We start from the raw sequence: 22,933 nt of genomic DNA, 5'->3' as shown, positions 1-22,933 counted from the left end.
TCCATCGTGAAGGAAGCGACGACCGCCCGCTTAGTTTCGGGCAAGAAACGACAGGCAGTGGGATCCTCCTAATCTTCGGAAGTGTGCGTACTATACGAATGAGGATCGAACAGTTTTAAAAATTATATAATAGAAGAGTGTGTTTGTCGTTCATTTCATTTTTGCCCCCTTTCTTTCGCGATAAGGCCCACGTTAAAGGGACTCACTGCCAACATCAAGCGTGGACGTTTGTTCGGAAAACGCACACCCCTGACCATGGCGGATGGACACGGTAATAATTTATAAAGACGATCTATCGTGGCATTTGAAGCTGTCAGGAGTAAATAACCGATGCATCGAGCGCGAACATATCTCGGGAAACTCGGGATATAGGGATTTTTCACCTACACGCCGGAGCTTGCGTGGCAGTTTCGTGGAAAACGCGAGGGACAGTTTTGGCGCGTGTGCTCGTTGTGCTCGTGAAAGATCTGTGCATCTTGTGGATTCGTGGCTATTCTCTTTCAGTTCCCGTTTCACGACGATCGTGACACGCGATATTGGAAAAGCATAACATCGTGTACCCGACTGTGAATCATCTAACCCCAACAGATACAAATAAACATTGACACGAATATTCGCAAGCCCGTTATCGTGTCGATGAATTCGGGAAACGTGCGAACGTAAGCGATCCCGTGGGAAATAACGGAAAAATAAGGAAAGGTGACACGGTCTAGGAACTTTTTCGGATATCTACGATAGCTGGCGGCGTGGTGGTTTACGAAGAAAAGCCAAGTGACGGTTTTGGCGCGCGTACTCGACTCCTGTGTGCGACCGGCAGATGGCCGGTGCGCCGGTACGTTATAGGCGCGCGTCCACGAACGCACCGACACATGACAGCCGTCTAAGCACGTACTACCACCGTGACAGGAACGCGTTCAAGAACGTATCAGTGGCACTAGTGGAAGCCCACTAACACGGTGTTAAACTGGGCGCTGCGAGAGCCCACAAACACGCGGTTCGGCGTTACTACTACCGGCACAGGCGGATCTATCTGCTTCGTAGCCCGAGCCACAGTTGCCAGCGCGCCAGCCAGCCAGCCAGCCAGCCCTGTCCTGTCCATCCAATCGCCCAGCTCACGAGCCGGCCTCGTGTGCGCGCGCGACACCCCGACAGAAAAGGTTCGTTTTCCTCGCCGGTGGCACGACCGATCATGTCGAGGCGGGGCTTATCGTGAACTTTATAGCCCATACATTCCTTGGTAGCTGAAAAACACCTCGTACGAACGAACGACACCGGCCCTTTGCGCACGATTATTTCGGGCCCCCAACTCTACTGCTGGTGCTGCCTGCTGCTTTGGCTGTCTGTTCCTATTGCCGAGATCGGCCCCGCAGAAAATGGACACCGCATCAGTGCGGTAAAGAGACGGAGCGAAACAGATACATGGAAAAACGAGCGTGAAAGAGAACGAGGGAGAGAGAAAGGAACAGAGAGCGAGCGAGCGAGAGAGAGAGAGAGAGAGAGAGAGAGCGAGAGAAAAAGAGAGCGAGAGAGAGAGAGAGAGAGGGACAGAACGAGAGAGAAAAGAGAAATAAAGGCCACGCAACTACTACGACTACGACGAGGACGACGACAACGGCTATAAGCTGTAAAAGAAGGACAGATAGGGAGAGAAAACGAGCGAGGGCGAGGGAGTAGTAAATCGTATGTACGAAGTGTGTGCATGATACATCGGAGCGAAAAGCAGAAGCAACATTCGTGTGGCACGAGTTAGCCTCGGGAGACCGGGTTTAGAACGCCTCGTTGTCATCGTCGTCTCCCGGGCGCACGTTTCCCCGGTCCTGTCATCGACAGGGACACAGTGAGAATCGCATCTAGAAATATCGGCAACGCGACGACAACGACCACGACCACGACGGCGACGGCGACGTATTTGCCATCGAGGAGGCACGGGTATGCCTCGCTCGTCGGCGCTGTGACACGCGCCGCGCCGTGTGCTAGCTGAACCTCCCGGAAGAGAGCGTGGGCCTCCGTCTCGAAATACTGTGTGTGCGGTTTCTACCGCACGCTCGAGAGCCAAGTAAGTGGAATAAACACGCGTGAATGCCCGTTTGTTTCGATGTTCGTTTATCTCGACCGGTGTACCAAATTCTGTGCGTCTTTACGCGGGAGGGGGGAGGGGGGTGGGGATAGTTTAGCAGTTGTTTCGAAACAACCACAGAACTCGTATCCCCTTGTTCGAAAATGAAGCGTGTTTTCCTCCTCTCGCAATCGTACGAAAGATATGCTTAGTGGAGCGCATAAACAGAAAGAAAGAAAAGGAGGGGGGTGGGGGGGAAAATATGAAAAAGAACGGGCCGTTATTTCGAGCGCAACCGATTTGGTGCGTCGAAAGTCGCCTGGCATCTCTTCTGCGATCAATCGCGAAAGCGTGCACCGATTCTAGGTTCCCTCATGACCGTGCCGGTAGCACGCCTAACTAGGGATACTCTAGTCCCGGCTTGGCTCTTTAAACGGCTCTACGTATTGCGTGCGAACTGTGCCGTTTCGATGTGTGCGTATTCGAGGAGTGGTGGTGTGTGTGCGTCGCGCGCTCGCATAATCGCGCTCCCTCGTTGTCCGACCGTTCGCGCTCGCTCGCTCGCTCGCTCGCTCACTCGCTCTCGTATGCATGGTCGCTTCGATGCGTGGCATGCGGATTATTCGCGACTACGCATCAACGTGTTCAATAAAATCGCAATTCGTTTGTTGTTTCGTCGTGGTCGAACGTTTCACGTGACGATTGAGACAGAGGAATGAAAAAGCTCTGACAAAAAACAACCTATACACCTTCGATCACCGTTAACAGCTGATCGCGGTCACTCTCTCCCTCTCTTTCTCTCTATGTACAGTGTCAGACGGACATGCTGATGCATGCACGTTTTTCACTTCGCAATGATAAGAGAAAGGGAACGATTATTCGGGTCTCGTCGATAGACCTTGCGACCTGTGCGGTTTCCACGAGCGGAAGAGTGGAAAAAAAGGGGGACACAGTGAGGTTTGTCGCTAACATCTGGGACCTGAAGCCTCGTGCACACGAGGCATGCTTCGTTTATTTCTACTCAATCCACTCGATGCTTTTGCAGTATTTCCTGTTTCTGTGCATTGCAAACTGGCTGGATCTGAAACAGAATGCTCGATGAGACTAGAAAACGATCAAAATACAAATAACACACGAAGAAAAATACGAAAGAATCTTGCCTGAAGAGCATTCGTTTTATCGCATAGTTATCCCTAAAGGTCGGTGTAACGTTCGCGTTTTAAAGAGCACGCTTCTACCAATCGATGGGCTAGGGTAGTTCTACGTCCAATGCCGTCGACGCAAGTTATACTAGTTGGGCTTTATCTTCGAGATAACATCCTACCAATCAATGCCTCCGCATCGTGCATTGCTCCCAACCTTCGAATGCGCTTTACCGTGCTATTGGCCTAGCGAACTCTCATCGTACGCATCGTGTTCTATGGTGTGTACCCGGCCAAACAGGCCAAAATTGAGACGACCACGCAGTTCAACCAAAAGTTTTGCTTCTAAAACTGTTTATACAGCAAGGCTGCTGTAACACGACGATCCTGCGGCGTGCCTCTTTAAACCACACCCGGAACGTTTGCCGCCTCGTATTCTCGGGACGCTTGCTCTTTTTTTCGAAAATTCTCATACGCATCCGCACCGTGGGTGTCTCCACCCGCCCAGGCGCGTAACGTACCTCTTTTCAAAACCGAGACCTTAGGATGGATTTTCTCTACTGTCTCACGACCACCTTGTTTTCCCTCATTACAGTTTTAATATAAACGCGACGAAACGTCGATTCCTCCGATTGGTGCAGACGGATAATAAAATGGTACAGGCTCTAGGGAATTTCTTCCGAGTCAAGACTTTGAATATTGATAGAGGATTCTATTTATTTGAAATCCATGTTTCGGTTAATAACGGTTAATCGTGTTAAATAAACAAGACTTTAGAAACGGTGTCCTGCAATTAAATTGCATGCATAGTGTTCATGAATTTCAAGAATTGAAAATGGGGACACTATTTCTTCTTTGTATCTTACACTATTAATATATTAATGTAATGTATTCTTGATTAGAATAATCTTTGTTACCAATCTTAAGTAATATCGCAAAGTTAGATCGCTGTACTCGTTCTTTTTTTATATTTCTTTGTAAAGTAATTTCAATGCGATACGTTGGAAATTCAAAGATTAATCATCAAAGTTCTATGTAGTCGTATTTTAAAGTTTCTCCAAAAGTTATCCGTGAGATAGATATTTTGCAAATCGGAAAAAGTCAAATATAAGAATCATCCGACGGAAAACATCTGTTCTAATTTTCTTGTTTATTTCTACTTTGATGTTTCTTAAAACTTACTGCTGCAGTACACCCGTAGATGTTCAGTAATCACGAAACTGTCACTTTCCCGTTTGGTCAACCACTTCCGTCATGTCATTCCATAAAACGATTATTTTTCACGCATGATTATATTCGAAACATCACAAAAATCAACAAAAAATGTTCTTATCCATTTCAAAACATTAGTGTTTAAAGGAAAGAAAGGGAAAGAGAGACGTTAAAATACGCACGATGGAATAAACTAAATTTGAATGAACAAATGGAAGGTAATGTTTGCAGCTATACCGAATAAATCGCTCGACAATTTATTGGCTTAGAATTCACGATCCACATGAGTTATAATAAATTGATTTCTCAGTCTATGATCGCGCAGTCGTTTTCCGTCTTTTTTTATTTTAACATAAAGGTCTGTCATTTCCTCCGGAAAGACAAACCCGAAGTTCTTTGGAATACGAGTTCTATTATTAGGATCTACCAATGTTGCTTGATCCAAGAACAAAAAGCTTCTCTCGTATGCTGTCTGTTCTTTGATATGCATCTAAAAAGTCGCTTCTCCTTAAACGTGTTATCGCGGCCGAATAAAATATACTCGGAGAAATGGGTAGCACTGAGGAATATCCGAAGATGAAGGGACCGTCGTTAGAAATTTCAAAGGGATCCGCGCACCTTGGTGTCAATAATTTTCACATATGAATGATATATTTTTGATAAACATATATAACCGTCGAGAAGGTTAACAAGGTATTAAAATATTACATTTCGATCTCTATGTTTAATTGCCTGTTTTCAAGTTCAAATGTTTATTAAATCAGCTGTTGAACAGTGACACGTACAGGGTAACAAACAATTTCTCTGCGATTGACGATATATAATGAAAAATACGTGCTCGTTGTAATATGTGTACACTTATTAACCTTTATGGACGATGCCCGTAGTGTATGACACGTTTTCAGGGAAACCTCGACACCGATTTTATTAATTTCAATTGGAGAAAAGATATTTATAAATCGCGTTATTACAGTTAATGTTTATGTTAAATTATACGAATCTAGCAATATTGAGAAAAAAGAAATTATGCCAACAGTAAGTAGAGATAGTTATTTAAACGTGAAGTAAAAAATGTTGCTTTGTGAATGTATCTTTATATATTTTGTAATAATTAATAAATTTATACAAAAACTTATATACTTTATATATGTTTCTATTGGAAAATTTATGGAATATCTCTCTTGGATATTTTTTAGTTTTACTGGTTTAAAAGTGTATATATGTGCAAAAAATATATATTCACATTATTTCAAAGCAATATATATTAAATAATATTTAATTTCTGTACATTTTTCCATTACGTATCCTGATATTTACATGCGATGGTAGAACGTTTTGAACAATTATTTCCTTCAATAATTGTCATTTTCATTCAAACTTATCTTAATACAAAGTAAATAAATATTTTTAATATATGTGCGCAAGTAATAGAACAAATGAACAAATTTGTTTTTCTAGTTTGCTATCAGAAATTTGTATTTCGTAGATCATCTGTAACAGAATATGCATACCTTTTTGACATATTTTAAGTATAATTGTTACATATTAACTATAATTGCCACATGTTCTAACATATCCTAGTGTAAACCTTATCTTTCTTCCCGAGTACATACCAAGTATTTTTGTGATATTTAAAATGCTTGACAGAAAATGTTTGAAAAAAATTGTTATCTGATTTATCTTGAGCGTTATCATTCTTGATATTACACACCCTAAGACTTACATCATTAGCTTACTGTTTTATAACTTTATAATTTTATAGCTTTTTCTCATAATTGTTACAGATTCTTGTAAACAATAGAAATGCCTCGAGTAAGGAGACAAGTAGTCTTGGAAGATCCTGCCAGGCCTGTCACACCGGACATGGTGGACACCAAGTTGTGTATGTATTAAAATTGATAGTATATATATTATAACTTTTCTATTTCCTTTTCTACATTTGTTTATGTATAAATTATTGCTTTTAGTAAAGACAGAATTTTTGGACGATGGCTCGTTGGATGAGGTACAAGCACAAAAAGTGGCAGAAGAAACGCCAAGTCCACATCTTCAAGACCACCAGTATGGACAAACACCTTGTTATCAAGTGACAAGGAAACCTACACAACCACCACCACGAACTGAAGTAAATAGTATTGTATTTACATTTACATCATTATCCCCTTGTAAAAGTTAAAATATTATTTGCAAAATTTGTTAATAGATACAAAAATATTAGTTTTGACTAGCAATATTTATATAATCCAAAAATAGTTCTAAAATTAAAATGTGTAAAGGAAAACTGGGATAGTAAACATTTATAAAGCATGAAGTACAAGATACAGTTTGCTGCTATTGCTTTTATTTTTATCTTAGACACAAGAACGACGATAGTGACGATTGCACGTCTTTCATAACGTGCAATTGAATGATTCTACGCGAGTATATAAATAAATTCATAGCGTATAATAGACAGTTTTTCGAAACTCATACATGTGACCTGGTTTAAAGAATGAGGGTTTATGGATCAAATAACTTTCTAAAAAAAAAAAAAAATAACGTATTTCAGGTTTATTATTATTTTACCTAAAAATAAAAGTCAAAAGAACGGTATTGTCGCAAGTAGCTTCATACTTACAACAATTTTCAAACCATGAAACAATTGATAATCGATTTTTGATCTACAACCTTCTATCTTAGGAGTCAATCACGTATGGTATTGTAGCAAAAGTAGCATTAGAAATAATTGGATAATTATATTAATGTTTTTTTTTTCTGTCGTGTTTTCGTAGCAAATATCAGTTCAGGCGGTGAAACGAAGACTGAATTTGGAGATGGGAACCACAGGTCCCAGCCAATCCGCCTTTAAGGCTCCTAGAGGTAAACGCAGGAGATCTGGTTCAAGTTCTCTGGCTGGCCACACACCAACAAAAAGTAAATTCGTACTTTTCCCTTCCTCTCGAAATACAATCGTTTGAATCATCGTAGAAAAGAAATATTACCTTCGTTGCAGGTAAAACAGTAGAAAGGACGCGGTATGATACATCACTGAGCTTACTTACGAAAAAGTTCATAAACTTAGTTGAGAACAGTCAGGATGGTGTTGTAGATTTAAACGTAGCGTCTGAAAAGTTAGAGGTACAGAAACGTCGTATATACGATATTACGAACGTGTTGGAAGGCATAGGTATATTGGAGAAGAAAAGTAAAAACAATATACAATGGAAGTACGTTATGTTCAGCGTTTAGCAATTAAACAATTATATGTCTAAGCTTCTGTGGTTAAAATCAGTTATTGCATTTTGCAGAGGTGGCCAGTTACCAAACGATAGGAACGATATTGCAGATCTCAGAAGGGAGGTGGCAGACTTAGAAGCTAAGGAAAACACGTTGGATCGATTGATTCATGGTGCAGACAAAAACCTTAGAGAACTCTGCGCAGACAGACAATACGCTTATGTAACGTATCACGATTTACGTTCTGTCCCAATGTACAAAGACCAGGCTATAATGGCGGTAAAAGCTCCACCAGAAGCCACTCTTCATGTTCCACAACCTATCAATAATCTTGGCCAACAAAAGGTAAATATCTATATTTAATTTTTTAAAATTATTTCAAATTAGCATATTACGTCTTTCGATAAATTAAAATGTGTAAAGGAAATTTAAAATTTATCTTTATTATTGTTAAATATTATTATTAAATCTATTGACGGCGGCATATCTTAATTTTTATTTATCGTTTGAATATGATTCACTTTTGAAACTGTTGAGCACAGCACAAGTGTAACTAATATTTTCTATTACAGCTTAAATAACGTAACTGTAAATTAGAGAAATTAATGAAAATTCATTATTTTTTTAAATTAAATAATAATATAATTCAAAAATGAATCCATTACTTAATCTGAAATATATTCTTTTCTTATCCTTTCCTGTATATTAAAAAGATTCTTAAAATTTTTATACAGTTTCAAAGAAACGTTTAGGAAAAATAGCAATAGATTAGAATTATATAGGAAATTTAAGTGTATAAAGAAATACAAAAAATATGCATAATATACAATAATATGTAACGAATCTAAGATAGACAGGCTAAATAGTATTTACAAGAAGAGAGTTCTATTTAACTTGTGCCTTTCGTGTGAATAAATTATCCGATTATGCATTCGCGTAAATATCCACAATCTAATAATGCATAATAATGCGTTGAAATCGTTTTCATTTTTCTCATCTATTCATTACATTGCTCGTGTGATTACAGCTTCAAATGCATATGAGGTCATCTCATGGTGAAATAGAGGTGTTCCTTTGTCCTGACGATCCTACAGTTAAAACGTCTCCCAATCCCGGTTACACGACGACGCAACCTGTGCCTTCGTCAAACGAATCCGAAATACCCTGTCTACCTCCCGAGCTGCTGGCCAACGGAGGAAGCGGGGTCCGGGTCGAACCAGTACCTTCTGTCGAGAATTCGTTGAATACTCGTTTGTGTACACCGGTTATATCAACAATTACCAGTTTAGCAGGCATGAGGGACGCCCTTTTGTGCGAATCTGACGATTACGGACCAATGGGCGGTGGCAAATTCCAACTCCAAACGGAGGATCAAATTAGCACTCCAGGTAGGATCGCGTATATATTCTAGATTAGGATTCATTATGATTTACTTGTTATCTTTTCTCTTTTTTCATTCATTTTTCACATTCTTAATTAAGATTTGCGAATGTCTTTGAAAAAGTAGAATTTAATAGTTAATGTAACAGTGAAAATTAGTGTATCCTCATGCGATATTAATTTTAACGCTTTCGTTGTGTTAATAATTTTTACTTATTTTTCTTGTGCTGCTTTTTGCATGTACGCTTTTTTAATATATGAATCGCTCAGAGAACGAACTGATCGATTCTGTGAAAGTTAATTGTTTGATATGCGCAAATTTAAGCACTCGTTATTGTATGCTCTATTATTATTTTACAATTTGAGAAATGGGCGGAAAATGGATTTGATCAATTTGGCTACTGAGTGGCTCGTATATACAATATTTCAATACGAATGCTGGGCACGAGACGCAGTAAGGTGAATACAATGCTCGATGTCAAAACAAAAATGATAAAAGCTATATTATAATAATTGATTTTATGGAATTGTATATTTTGAGTTTGTTTTCACCTTTTACGTCATGTTTTGAATTCTTCTTTAAGTTTGCTACTCTCTAACCCTATATTAATATTTAAATGTAACAAAAGGTTTTGATTATTTAAATTTTTGCTTTATTTTATTTGATTGCTATCTTTTGCACTTCTTTAATCTCAATTTTCTCTCTCTCTTTTTTTTTTCTTTACTACAAATGTGTATTTCAGTTACTTTTATCTTACTTTTTTTTTAATAAATGCTTTTTTAATACACTTCTTCAAGATTTATCAGATGAAAGGACGTTTTTTTGCACAAATACAAATAAACACCTTACTTTCACTAACATTATTATTTTGTTAATCTTTTCCGAGCTACGACCAAATTTCCAGTTTCCTTTTTTAGGAAAAATAGATTGAAGGGTGTGGTATATATTTTTTATCGTAGTAAAAAATATATACGAGAGTATTAAAAATATTTATTACATGAATATACAAGAGTAGAAAAAAATATACACGAGTAAAGCAGCTAACTTAATATTTTCATTTTATATCGATTTACACACCAAAGATTCGAAATTACCTCAGCTATACCATAACATATGCAAATGCAACCATAATATTTATATTAACTAATATTTGAATAATTTTATTTTTTAACTCTTATCATTAAGCGTGTATCCAATAACAAGCTCATTAGCGTAGAACAGATTGCGGATATGCCTATTGGAAGCTCGGAAATTGTTAAAACATGTATATATATACATCAAGAAAGAAACACGAAAGACACGTTCTGCATGCCGCTAATAAATTCCATAACGTCAAAGTAATTCCTTTGGCTGAGAAACATGGCAAGAGTCAATTTCCTGTTGCCCCTGGACGTTCCATTAACTCGAGCTGTATTTTCCCCCTTGGTCCTCTACCTTTTCGACAATGGCGGATAGCCGTACCCTGATGGAGCTCTGGCTGTGACTTGTGTGTTAAATGATATTAAAATCACATCACAGGCAGAGTTCTAGTTAGGTAACGGTTTCAAACAGCAAAGCTCGTGCCGCGCGAAGGTACGTTTCATGGACTAAATAATTATTCGCTTATTTGTATTTCGATGTAATTGTGTGCGCGCATGTCTTTCTCCTTTCGTCCCTTTGTTTTCTCTTTCTCTTCTTTTTTTTGTTTGTTGCCTTTCATTCCATATTCTCTCAGGAGGACAGATTATTTCAATCAACTTTATCTTAGAATGGCTTACTTTTGGAACCAATATGTTTACTAAACCGATAATTTTTATGAGCAAAAATAAGAAAATTTTTAACAATAATCCTTCATAATTTTATATAGGAATTTGACTGTTCTGCATTTCTGGTTTTAACGAAATAATCGAACATTTTAGATAGTAGAATGTGTTAAATAAATCGTAAACGAATAATAGGTAACTAACAAAAATTCAGTGTAAACATTTTGAGAGTCACCAATTAATTTCTTAAATATTAAATTTTCTTCAGACTTATTAATCTCATTTATTTTCCAGATAATGCATTCATATTGTTCCTTTAATATCGGTATCACTAGTTTCTAAATTTATTGCAATAACTTTTAATTGACAGTTACTTAATGCTTTATATCAATCACTTGTGCTATTTCGAGAGATCAAAAATTCAGAAATCGATCACACGTATGTAATCACAGCACTCAAAAAGTTAATACTGAAATTAAATAATTGCATCCTCATTAATAAATCTGATTGCGTTTCGTAGAAGGAAACCAGGTTATATAAAAATGAAAAACTCAAGATATAACCACAATTAATGTTCACATATCTTAATTTTTTTTAATGAAAAAAGAATTATTTCATTTAATAAAGTTATCTCTTTCCTCGAATATAATTAAATACGAAATTTTATTAATTTGAAATTTCTATTTCCTTTTTTTATATGAAATATATATGTTCGCAAATGTTACTTAGAATCAACAATACTTAATGATTGATATTGCATTTCCGTTCATAGCAACAGTCTAAAATTGATTAAAATGATAAATCTAAAATGATTTTTCTATCAGATTGTATTGGTTTCTTCCTTCGTAACGCGATTCAATAAACCTCCGCCAAGAGGAGTGAACTACATGGATATCCTCTAACAATTTTCAAAAATAGTTGGCTCTCGAAACGTTTTTCAAAAATAGCAAGCTACGAGAAAAATAATTAAGTGGAGTCTGAAAACGGAGGTGCTCAGTGAGAAAGGACAAGCCCAGCATTGTCTCTCTCTTTTGTTGCAGATCTAAGTATTCTCGATTTCGGAGAACACCTGCTGTCCCTGGAACCGCCTCTTTCTGAAAGCGACTATTCATTCTCGTTAGGCACGGAAGAGGGGCTTTCGGATCTCTTTGATTTCAAATTCTAAACGGATATCATCCTAATCGTCGTCGTCGTGACACACAGCACACACACACACACACACACATACACACACAACCCCTGTCTTTTTTACGGCTACTACTCTGAGTTCGCCTCCCTAGTATCCGAACGGATAGAGAACACTTTTTCGGTTAATTCAATAATACGATCGTTTTCGTGTAATATCGATTGGCAGTTTTCGTAATCTGCATCCAATGGAACGACCACTCGAACGTAGTGCACAGGGTATTCCGCTACCGTTGGTAGAAATCTTCACGATTGATCCTACGTCTCAAAGTAACACGAAAATCAAGAGTAACAGAATTACTTTCAAATTTGTGTTTCTGAGAAGAGCAGCTTCCCAAATTCAAGAAATACGCGTCGGTGCAACGCGTGGAACAAAAGTCGATTATGGTTGCACGTAGGCGCACGCCAGTTTACGCATGTTCCACAAAATTTCAAGTTCGTCATTCTCGAAAACAACGCTTTAAACGTAATTCTGCTATTCGTGGTTTCCGTCTTATTTTGTTACATAGATTCAGCCGTCGACTTTGAAAATTTTCTACAAGTACCGTATACCCTGTACACTCTGTACAACACTCTGTCGGTTGCTCCATTGGGACAATAGGCGCAGGAACAATTCGACAATTATGTTTCGTATACGCTAGCAAATATACTTTCTCAGTGAATATCGACGCGTTTCTGATCTTTCTGTTATTTCTTTAAACGCGGCTGTTGGTTCTGTGAGGAAAGTGACAAAGGACAGAGGATATTGTGTAAATAACATTGGAAAAGTATATTAGATAGGACGTGGTTACTCGAGTACCGAATAGTATTTTGTCGAAGATGTCTGACGATCTCAAGGTACGTTTAGCACGGTCTTGCGAAATTAACCGCGCATAGTGTTCGTATTTTCAAAGTTTTCGATCACTGCGGGGGCAACGATGCGTCAAACACGGAGGACAAAACATATCACGCCAACGGTTAACGCGAGCGCGCGCGGTGAGTACTTCCGGCCTTGATACGGTCGTGGCCGATTGACTTTCTGGGGATAATACGTTGTCAAGCTGCCCTGGCGGAATTTCAGCGCCGTTTTCTTGTGCAATGTGTAATAATATTGTAAATGATGTAAGTGATGCGTGAGGACGGCTTAGAGCGGAAGCGAAGCGGAGGAGGAGAATTTTTGGAATTTCAAAAAGAGATGAGAGACTGTACTCGTGTCGACGAACAATTACGATGTTTGCTTTACCTTGTTTTCTTTTCTCTGGTTAATCCTTTGAGGACGAAACAATTCGATGATATCGACCGCTCTGCGAAGGCATATCGGTGGTATTAGAACAATGACCTCCTTAGGTTAACCCTTTGCATTCGAGAGGTCACTCTCGATTATCAAATTTTAGCAGTTTTGAAAAGTCTCGAATGTAACTGGTGTTAATTGTTTTTAACTAATATTTTTCTACGCTTAAGAAAATTTTATCACTTTCCCTTCTGCTGTCCCGGTTCTCTTACACTAAATTTAAAGAAATTTTGTTAGTTTACTACGTTCTGTAACGAGCATTTTTTCGAATCCCATTTAGAAGCGGTAAATGTATATGCCCTATTGGATAAATTGTATGTTTCTGCTAAGGAGGTCAAAATAGTCAGATTGCTTTTCCAGCTTGCTGTATCAATGGCTTGGTGAATACAGCGAAACGGTGAGAATTTATTTTTGATGGACTTTGCGTTTATGTATAATCGTTAACTGGAAAGTAAAGAGCGCTATGTTATAGGTCTGTTAAAATTGATTCTGGTAAACAGTGTCGGTAGAAGGCGTGAATCTTTAGATTTTATTTCCTGGAAAATTGCACAAACTTTCTCTACGATAAAAATGTAATGAAATAAGAAGATAATAAAAAACTTTTTAATATTTTTCTATTTATAAGGATATACAACTGAATTAGTTTAGATTCTGTCCTGGCATCAGCGAGTTATTAGAGAAATCTGAAAGAAATTGCGATTTTCTATGCAAAATTATGAAAAAATCAGTTGTAATAATTCTCCATGCGTTTTATTATCAGAAAATTATTGACATTTTTGATACAAATTATTAATTTAATAAAGTTAATATATAACAGGACGCCCTATACATCTTATAACTTTGATATGAGTCCTGTTGGCACTAATTTTTAAACAGTTGCTTTCAACATTTTATTATTGCCTCCTTTTAATCTTTTAACTGCCAACTGCAATTCCTAAATTTTAAATTCCTGCATTTATTTTTTTCTTACCTCTCAAACTATACTTCTATATTTAAAAATGTATTAAAAAGTTCTTTATTATTCTATTATTCATTTATTATTCGTTTCATATATTTTTGTCACATTTTCCGCTACGAGTGTCGATTAAAAAGGTATACAATTTTGATGAACGTTGAACAGGGTTCTGAACGGTTTTTTGAACGTTCGCAAAGGGTTAACCAATCAAGTTGTGCTAGAATTGTATTAACTAAGACAGGTAGCATGCGCCAAGAACAAAAGTAATTTCGACAGAAAAAGTCCCTCCTAGCATAATGTTTCTATCGACGTGATATATGTAATTGAAGAAACAACAAAAATTTCAAATACATTTTCCGGATGGCTGTCGTCTCTCGTCGTTGGGACTGACTGACTCTTCTTCTTCTTCTTCCTTTTCTTTTTCTTTAAATCGCGCGTTTAGGTCGAGACGACCGCTGCCCGGAAGGATCGCATTGTAATTATTGAAAAAAATAATCATCGAGACTATCGATGTGTAGTAAGCTTTATCGACGGGGATATCGTTTGTAAAAAAAAAGTGGGAAGACAAAAAATGAAAAAGAGACGAAGATGAAACGCGAGCGGCAGGAGAGCATAGTTTTTATTCTGTATACTTTTGTAATCGGTCGAATTTTCCGTATAGAGGACGGATAAAATTTGTACAGTTCGATACACGAAAACCGAGAGGAAGAGAGAGGAAAAGTATTAGATCGTAACATATGAAATGTCCGTTTTATGCATGTTTTTCAAATAAATATAATTCCATTTCTATGACAATTGATATAACTTGTTCAATCGAAATTTTTACCATTTGAATCAAGGTGTATTAGAATGCCAAGTATCTGGGTATTGTTTTTAATTAAAAACGCATTTTGTTAATTCAAAATTACCGCATTCCAGTGAGTGAGAAGAAATAGGCTTCATATTACTTCTTTTCTGTTTTGCTTTTAACTTTATGCTACAACGGGAAAACGATGTATCCCATAGTTCAAATTAATACTAAATTGCACAATTTGCAGCTCAAATTTAAATCCGAAATAAATATTGATAGTTTAAAGATATTTATCGAAAAAATTATTTCTGCGTGTACATAAATTTTTAATAACACTTCCGTTGAATCGTATATTCATACTATTTACATATAAGCGGGACATTCCGTGTCATGTTTTGGTTTATTTGACTTTTTTATCATCATTCGCCAAGCACGCGTCCGTTATATTATTTGAAATAAAAATTGTTGACAAACTGTTAACCGATAGATAGACATTTAATTTTGAGTTAACCAATGTCGTAAAATGCTCGCTGTATTTGTATACTGGACATATGCCATACGTTACGAGCCAATGACTAACAAGTGAAATTATCTGTCGATACGGATGAGGAACATTCTGCGGCACGCAAGGAACACGAAAACACACACGTACACGTTTACATTGTCATCCCACAGTCTGATCTCATCGAAGAAAACATTGATCGATTCGGCTACAAGTGACCATCCTACGTGTTGGATTAGCTTCTTCGACGATGTCGAGTGAAGACGCGGGGACGAACTCGAGCGTACGATAGGAAAAGAAAAACAGGCAGAAAAAGACCGAAGTATAATCGCAAATGCGGAAGATCTTAGGCCGTATCGTTGCATGTAAGCGCACGCATATTTAATAAAAAAAACTCGTAACGATCGGAACGTCTAAGATTCCTTTTCAGGATACAGTGCTATTCTGGAGCTGATTTAAAGAAAATGAAAAGGGGCTCTCGAAGAAAATTTGGCGCCAGTGCGACTGGACTTCTAATACGCGAGGGCGATCGACGTTTCAGCGACGTGTATCGCGTTAAGACACGACTATCGACGACGAATAAATTGTTCCTGATGAAGTCGAGCTCGCGCTGGGGAGAATTATCTCGACTAGAAGTCTCTTAAGGATGTACCCTATATACGTGCAACTTAGTGTACGTCCAAAGCCATAGTGCCTACACAATAATGATCACACACTACTTCTGCAAAAAGAAACTTGTAAATAATTTACATACTATACAAATATGTATATGTATATACATATAGATATACGTATACGTATACATATACATATGCATATATACACAACAGACAGGCAGAAAAAGAATTGTAAGGACGTGACGACCCCGATGGACAAATGGAATAATAGGAAGGGAAACCGGATGCTGCGGACAACCTCATTGCGATTCTTACAAAATAACGATTAGTTAGTTTTAATTACGATTAATAATTAATTAGTGAAACATTACACGTGGAAAATGTTAGTTCATAAATTCGCTTATTATGTATATATACGTACAAATATATACACATATATATTTGTATATATGTATATATATATATATGTGTAATAAGTACCGTATGTTTTATAGTCAAACAAATGTTGTGCAGAATAATAAGTGGTTTCTGATCACAGTGAAAAATTTACATAAGAACTTTTTTTTTATTTTTTTTTTTTAAATATAAAAACTTATTTTAAACGATGTCGACAAATGAAATGAAGACGAACGAGATGTTTTTGTTTTTGTTTTTGTTTACGTGTATTTATTTTTACGAATACTAAGGTATTCGGTCGTCGAGTAAAACGAGACGAAAACCACGTGACAGTTATTGTGCACAACATTCGAACCAGCGCAATACCTATCTGTAACAGAGAGGTTTGTATTAGTTTTGTTTTTCGTTCATTTTTCCGATTAAACTAGTGGCATCGCGCTTTTTTCATACGCATCGTGCAACGAGAGGGAAAGCATTAAGGGAAGAAAAACAGATACAGGAAGCGGAGAAGAGAAAGGAGAATGGAGAGCGCGTGAATGTGTGCGAGTGGACGTTTGGATGTTTGAATGATGATTTATTAAATTGATACGAGTGTTCGATGGTCGACGATTCGATTTCGGTCCCGACACACCAGTGAGAAGTTAACGATATTTTCTACCTGAACGTTTGCGTAGATCTCGTAAAAGTCTGAGCACAAGCGAGATTTTTAATAAGGTACAATCGACTATCGTGTGCAGAACAATTTCCTGTGCAGTACAAATTTTGCCAGTCTGTTCATCAGCGATAAAATGAGACTCGAATTTCATATTACAGGAAATCCGCAAAGATCCAGTTTTGTCGATACAAGTTTGGTACTAACCCTCTTGAATGTTAATTACTTTCTTCTTCAATGAACGCGATATCTGTTTCACATGACGTATAAAATTTCGATTAATTATGCATTTTTTAATTTTTCTTTCATATAAAATTTAGTGCAATAGATAATTGTCCACGCTAATGTTATTTCGCCGGATGCATACGTGTGTACATACGTGGGCACAGCAGAATACATTGTTTGATATTATAATACTCTTTTAGATAAAACTAAGAATCATATCGCATCTTTCACCTTTCATATTTTTGTTATAATTTCTTAATTTCTTATTGCTCAAATTAATTTCTATCATTAAAACAAAATTTGTTAGCTTTTCCAAATAGATTTATGATTTTTATGTTACATTGCGTAGTAGAATATTTACAATTGTTATTGAATTTTTCCTCCATTAAAACTTTGGGAAATCTATTCTATTCATGTTATTCGAAAATTATAAAACAAAAATATTCATTTATTTTCTTGCTGTATAGTATTCTATTTTAAGTAGCAGAAAGCACTGGCAAAATTTATATGAATGCTCCGAACTTCACTCTATTGAAAGATATATTTCTTACATTCTTCCACTGTAATGAAGAAGAAGAAAAAGAAGAAAATAATGTAACTACGAACGATCTCTATCTAACGGTCTCAGACTTAGCGGGATCTTTTTATAATAACTTGTCGCGGAGATAGCTATCTATCAGTTTTCATTTGTTAAATCCAATTATTTTTGGAAACCTCTAGCCCGCTTCTGGCAGTCTGTCGAATAAAACGCCTCTCGTATTTTGCAACGGATGACCAGGGCCTTTATTTTATTTTCTTTTTTTGTTTAGCGGGCCTTTTTATGATTTTTACTTAACGCAATCACGCGGCATCAAGCATCGAAAATAAATTATTATTATTATTACTATTATTATTATTATTATTATTATTATTATTATTAATTATTATTATTATTATTATTATTATTATTATTATTATTATCATTATTGTTCTTGAAAGCAACTACAACGATTTCATTATTTAAATTAAAACGAAAACGTAAAAAGAACGCGTTGTTATTAAAAATACACCGATATTCTCTCGATATCCACTTGATTCTATTTCGTCATCATCTGTCTTTTTAAATACCACTGTTCGCGAGTACGCATACGAATGTATACACACATACACAAATACACTTTTCTACGAATGTATTTAAGAGACTGTTCAGAAATAATGATAAAAATAAAAAGAAAATATTGATTCTGATCGATTGTTTTAGAAAGAGAAGAAAAAAAAAATTGGACGATGTATGTATCGATATGACGAACGAGAATTTTGTCATACTTTAAGGGCACGATCCGCCGAAAGATACGGTGAAAAGGAGAGGAAAAAGATGAAGAGGATGTTACAAAATATAATCTTGTGTAACGTCATAGGGAGATGTGATTTTTTTTTTAATTTTTCATGACCTTCATGCCAACCTCGTACGATAAAATAATATTTCGTTTATTTCGTTATAAAAATGAGGGGGTGTATTTACTCGAAACACCACTTTTGTTATTCAATGTTTGAATGTTCGTTGCTCGACTTGAATTTTAAATTTAAGTTGCTCGGAAAATTCATTCATAAAACTTGCGTGTATAAGTTGTATGTCTGTATTTAAAATGACGAATAATGTAGTCGAAGGAATATTTTTTATGTACGTTTAATACGTATTACGATATGAGAGAATAAATAATCGAAACTTGATTTGGATCGTTATAAACATATATATACGTATACGTTATTATTTTGCATAAGTAGGACAATTTGTAATTTTAATCTACAATTAAATCTACAATTTTTATTCTTATTTCAATTATAATTTTGTTAGAAATAGGAAAAACACACATATACACACACACATGAAAGCATTAATGAGAGATTTAACTACCTTCTTTCGAATGCAGTGCGCACGCGCAATGTTTGTAGTACTAGTTATCTTCGCGCTGTCGTTGAGCATTTGCCAGTCGCGCGTCGTCTCCGGAGGGGAGTAGTTTGTTTATGTTTCGTATATTTTAGTGGTTTTCCTTTGCATATTACCCTATGGTGTTACATATAAGAATAAAGTCTAAATATAATGTATATACGCCCATAACATTATTGGTTATTTTCGTACTTTGTATCGATATATTATAGGTTAGAATAAAGTAATAGGTAACCGTGGTACATTTCACAGATTGTACATTTGGCTTAAAAAAAAAAAATATATAACTGTTGTTATGTCAGATATTTGTAGTCAATACGCGATACTTGTTTTATCATAGAAAACACATCCGATGCCTTAATCCCTCTCCTGTTCTTTACATAGTGATAAAATTTTAAATTTAAACCACGCACATGTGCTGTCCATTCAAGCATCGTTCGTTCAAGCTCGATAATCGTGCAAATAAAAAGTCTCTAGCGTCGAGGCTTTATCACTAGCGTGATATATCACGCTGTGAACGGACCTTTTCATATAAATATGCAAGACAAAGGCCGAGACGCTACTTTCAAAGTTCCGCTTTAAATTGGTCGGTGGGAATCAATTGTTTTTCGTTGGCGCGAATTATCGAGCGATCTCCCAAATTTCGGCGCTATTCAAAACTGACGAGTCTAAAGGAAACTGCCAAAATAAGCAACTCAAAGGACGCGAATATGCCACCTAAGTGTAAATTTCAAGAAGGTATGATATTTAATTTTTAATACAACTTCATCAGAAATTTCAGCGTGCATTTAAATTTCAGTTGTTAGCGAATAATAAATATTCTCATACGTTTCCTTCGCTATCAATTAAATTATCTTCAATAAATACATTCTAATTTGTAGGGGAGAAAGTGTTATGTTTTCACGGGCCATTAATTTATGAAGCGAAATGTCTAAAGTCCTCCATTACTAAAGAGAAACAGATTAAATATTTCATTCATTATGCCGGCTGGAATAAGAAGTATGTTCTTGTTTTTGTTTCATTGTATATTTGTAACAACATTGAAATTATAAAAATGTAAATGTAATCTGAACAGTTGGGACGAGTGGGTTCCGGAAAGCAGAGTGCTCAAGTACAATGAGGCAAATGTACAAAGGCAAAGAGAGGTTCAGAGAGCGCATTCGAATCAACAATCTGCACAGAAAAACAAAAAGGGCAGTACTTCGTCTAAAACACAAGGACGCAGAAGCGAAGGTGGACGAGAAAAGGATGCTGATAGCAGATCGAGTACCCCTGTCGCAACTGTCGAAAAAGGTATTAATCGTTTCAGCAAAGGTACTAGCAGTAGCATGACACCTTCGTCATCCCACGAGCCAACCTCAGACGCTCCACGTAAAAAACGCAGGTTTGTTCCAATGAGACTTGATAGAATTTATCTCAGAATTTTAACCTAACTAACAATTTATTGCAGCCGGCTAGAGCCATCTGGTGAAACGGAGGAATATCTTACTAAAGTAGAAGTTAAAATTAAGATACCGGAAGAGTTGAAATTTGTGCTTATAGATGAATCAGAAGTAATATTGAAACATCATAAATTACCTGCGTTGCCTGTAAAAAATACAGTTGACAAGATCTTGGATGACTATGTTGAATCAAAGTCATTGGGGAAAAGTGATTCAGTCAGGTATATATATCAAAACATTTTTAATATAATCGTTTCTTATACTATACAGTACATATCTTTTTATTTAAAGACAATTTATAAATGTTATTTTCCAGAGAAAGTACATTAGAAATAACTAAAGGTATTCGTGAATATTTCAATATTTCACTAGGTTTACAATTATTGTATAAGTGGGAACGACCACAGTTTATTCAAATTATGAATGACAATCCTGAGACACTGCCCAGCCAACTATATGGTGCATTTCATTTGCTAAGGCTATTTGGTACTAATTTTATATTTATATTTTATTATAATATAATTGAAGAGTCAGAACGAAAAGCTATGAGTGTCCATTTTTTACTTACTCTCTGTTACTCTCTGGAAATGGCACAAATAAAGAATAAAGTTTTGTATCTTCTTACGCATATTATTCGTTGTCAATTCTATTATAATTTTGAGAAACGAACGAATTGAATGAAATTTTCTTTAATCATTTTTTTGCACATATAGAACAGAAAAATAAGAGCTGTCTCCCTTCTGTGATAACCTTGATAAAAATAAATTATCCCATTATTACCAAAAACCTATGCTTCACGGATTTAGACAAAATTTGTTTTGATCGCTTTGCTCTGACGTATGAACAACAGAAATAATTGAAACAAATCCAAATGAATTTGAATGACCTTGAAAAATTAATTTGCATTAGTGTACTAAATTTGTTTAAACATTAATATTTAATTCGATTCACGATGTGGATAATCCACCTGATGTCCTGCTGTATAGATGATTTTCTTTCTTTTTTCTAGATAATTAAGATTATTTTTTATGTTATATGTACAATATAATAAAATCATTTGGAAAAACTCCAATCGGAGTTGACCCTTCTTTCTTAGATTTTCTTTCTAACGATACATGATTTTGAAAGCTGTAAAAGAATGTTAATAACAGTGGACTCTCATTGTTACTTGCTTCTACTCTTCAATTATAAATTGTTAAAAATGTTATTATTTTGTCAAATTATTTTTACAGTGAGACTTGGAGGAATGTTGTCATACACTACATTAGATGAAAGAAGCATACAGCTGTTACTGTCACATTTTCACGATTTTTTACAATACTTACAGAAAAATAACACAGAACTTTTTAATCTACAACAAGATTACGCAGACTCGCCACCAGATTATCACAGGAAATACGCCTAAGTTAGTATGAACGATTGGCTCCTTTTTAAACAAATCAAGCAATATTACCAGATTTTAACTATTAAACACGGCAGCTGCAATATTTGTTTAAAAAAATATATATATACATTGACACAATACTAGAAATCATTCAATATAAAAGGTTATCGTAAAAGGTTTATATATTTCCTGAATTGTATATTCAGTATTCTTTGAAATTTTTCCAAACTATGAGTTTGATCTGTCTTTCTAATTTACTAAATGTACAGAAACAATATCTATGATTTAGTTTAAACTGAAATAGTAACGAATGATACTTTTTATTTATTGTAAATATAATGTATTGTGACCTTACGATCTAATTACAATTTTATACATATTTAAGAATATTTAATTTCATCGGCATACCTTATTTTTAATCATCGATGCCGTAAGTACGTTAAGCGCGCGTTTCAGTCTTCTTTAACAATCATCTCAATAGATTAACTACATACACAAAGCTACGACATCGTATTACAGATATTTATTATGAATAATGTCTACATGTAGCTGTTATACAATAGAATGTACAAATGCTAATTTGATCGTACTTTGAACAAGATTACTAGTTGTCTGTCACCTATTAAAGTTGCAAAGCTCCGGAAAATTTACAAATCCAATGACAAAGACTGAATTATAAACATTCTTGCGATATGTAAATTAAATACTATGTATACGCACTCATTTGCATCGAAAGAATACAAATTTTACGTTACGTAAGACGTATTATTGTTGTTCAAATATACATATGTTGAGTAAAATGGACTGCGGTTTAAAATTGGATACATCGAAATCGATGA

General features: G+C 35.9%; 3 protein-coding genes across 6 annotated transcripts in view; 2 read left to right on the top strand and 1 right to left on the bottom strand.

Moving 5' to 3' along the window:
- Nucleotides 1-22,933, bottom strand: part of LOC143430606 (circadian clock-controlled protein daywake) — a 210,144-nt gene that overhangs the window by 68,203 nt on the left and 119,008 nt on the right. The gene's annotated exons all lie outside the window — the stretch shown is intronic.
- LOC143430711 (transcription factor E2F3) lies at nt 640-12,207 on the top strand. 4 transcript variants are annotated; one of them, XM_076907096.1, is made up of 8 exons: nt 640-1,157; nt 6,195-6,292; nt 6,378-6,535; nt 7,182-7,323; nt 7,403-7,616; nt 7,698-7,971; nt 8,654-9,014; nt 11,790-12,207. In XM_076907096.1, the coding sequence occupies exons 2-8, from the start codon at nt 6,214-6,216 to the stop codon at nt 11,912-11,914; spliced, it is 1,353 nt and encodes a 450-aa protein (XP_076763211.1). In that variant the 5' UTR covers nt 640-1,157; nt 6,195-6,213; the 3' UTR covers nt 11,915-12,207. The 4 variants fall into 4 exon arrangements, with proteins under 4 accessions (XP_076763211.1, XP_076763209.1, XP_076763212.1 ...); XM_076907094.1 differs by lacking the exon at nt 640-1,157 and adding an exon at nt 1,642-2,056; XM_076907097.1 differs by lacking the exon at nt 640-1,157 and adding an exon at nt 2,900-3,013.
- On the top strand, nt 19,795-22,473 carry Mrg15 (mortality factor 4-like). Its single transcript, XM_076907193.1, has 6 exons — nt 19,795-20,006; nt 20,150-20,267; nt 20,344-20,652; nt 20,719-20,931; nt 21,027-21,196; nt 21,943-22,473. The coding sequence occupies exons 1-6, from the start codon at nt 19,979-19,981 to the stop codon at nt 22,113-22,115; spliced, it is 1,011 nt and encodes a 336-aa protein (XP_076763308.1). The 5' UTR covers nt 19,795-19,978; the 3' UTR covers nt 22,116-22,473.

Source organism: Xylocopa sonorina, chromosome 15, assembly GCF_050948175.1.
Source record: "Xylocopa sonorina isolate GNS202 chromosome 15, iyXylSono1_principal, whole genome shotgun sequence".
In the NCBI taxonomy this organism is placed as follows: Eukaryota; Metazoa; Arthropoda; class Insecta; order Hymenoptera; family Apidae; genus Xylocopa; species Xylocopa sonorina.
Note: the sequence above shows the minus strand (reverse complement) of the source record. Positions and strands in the feature narration are given on the sequence as shown.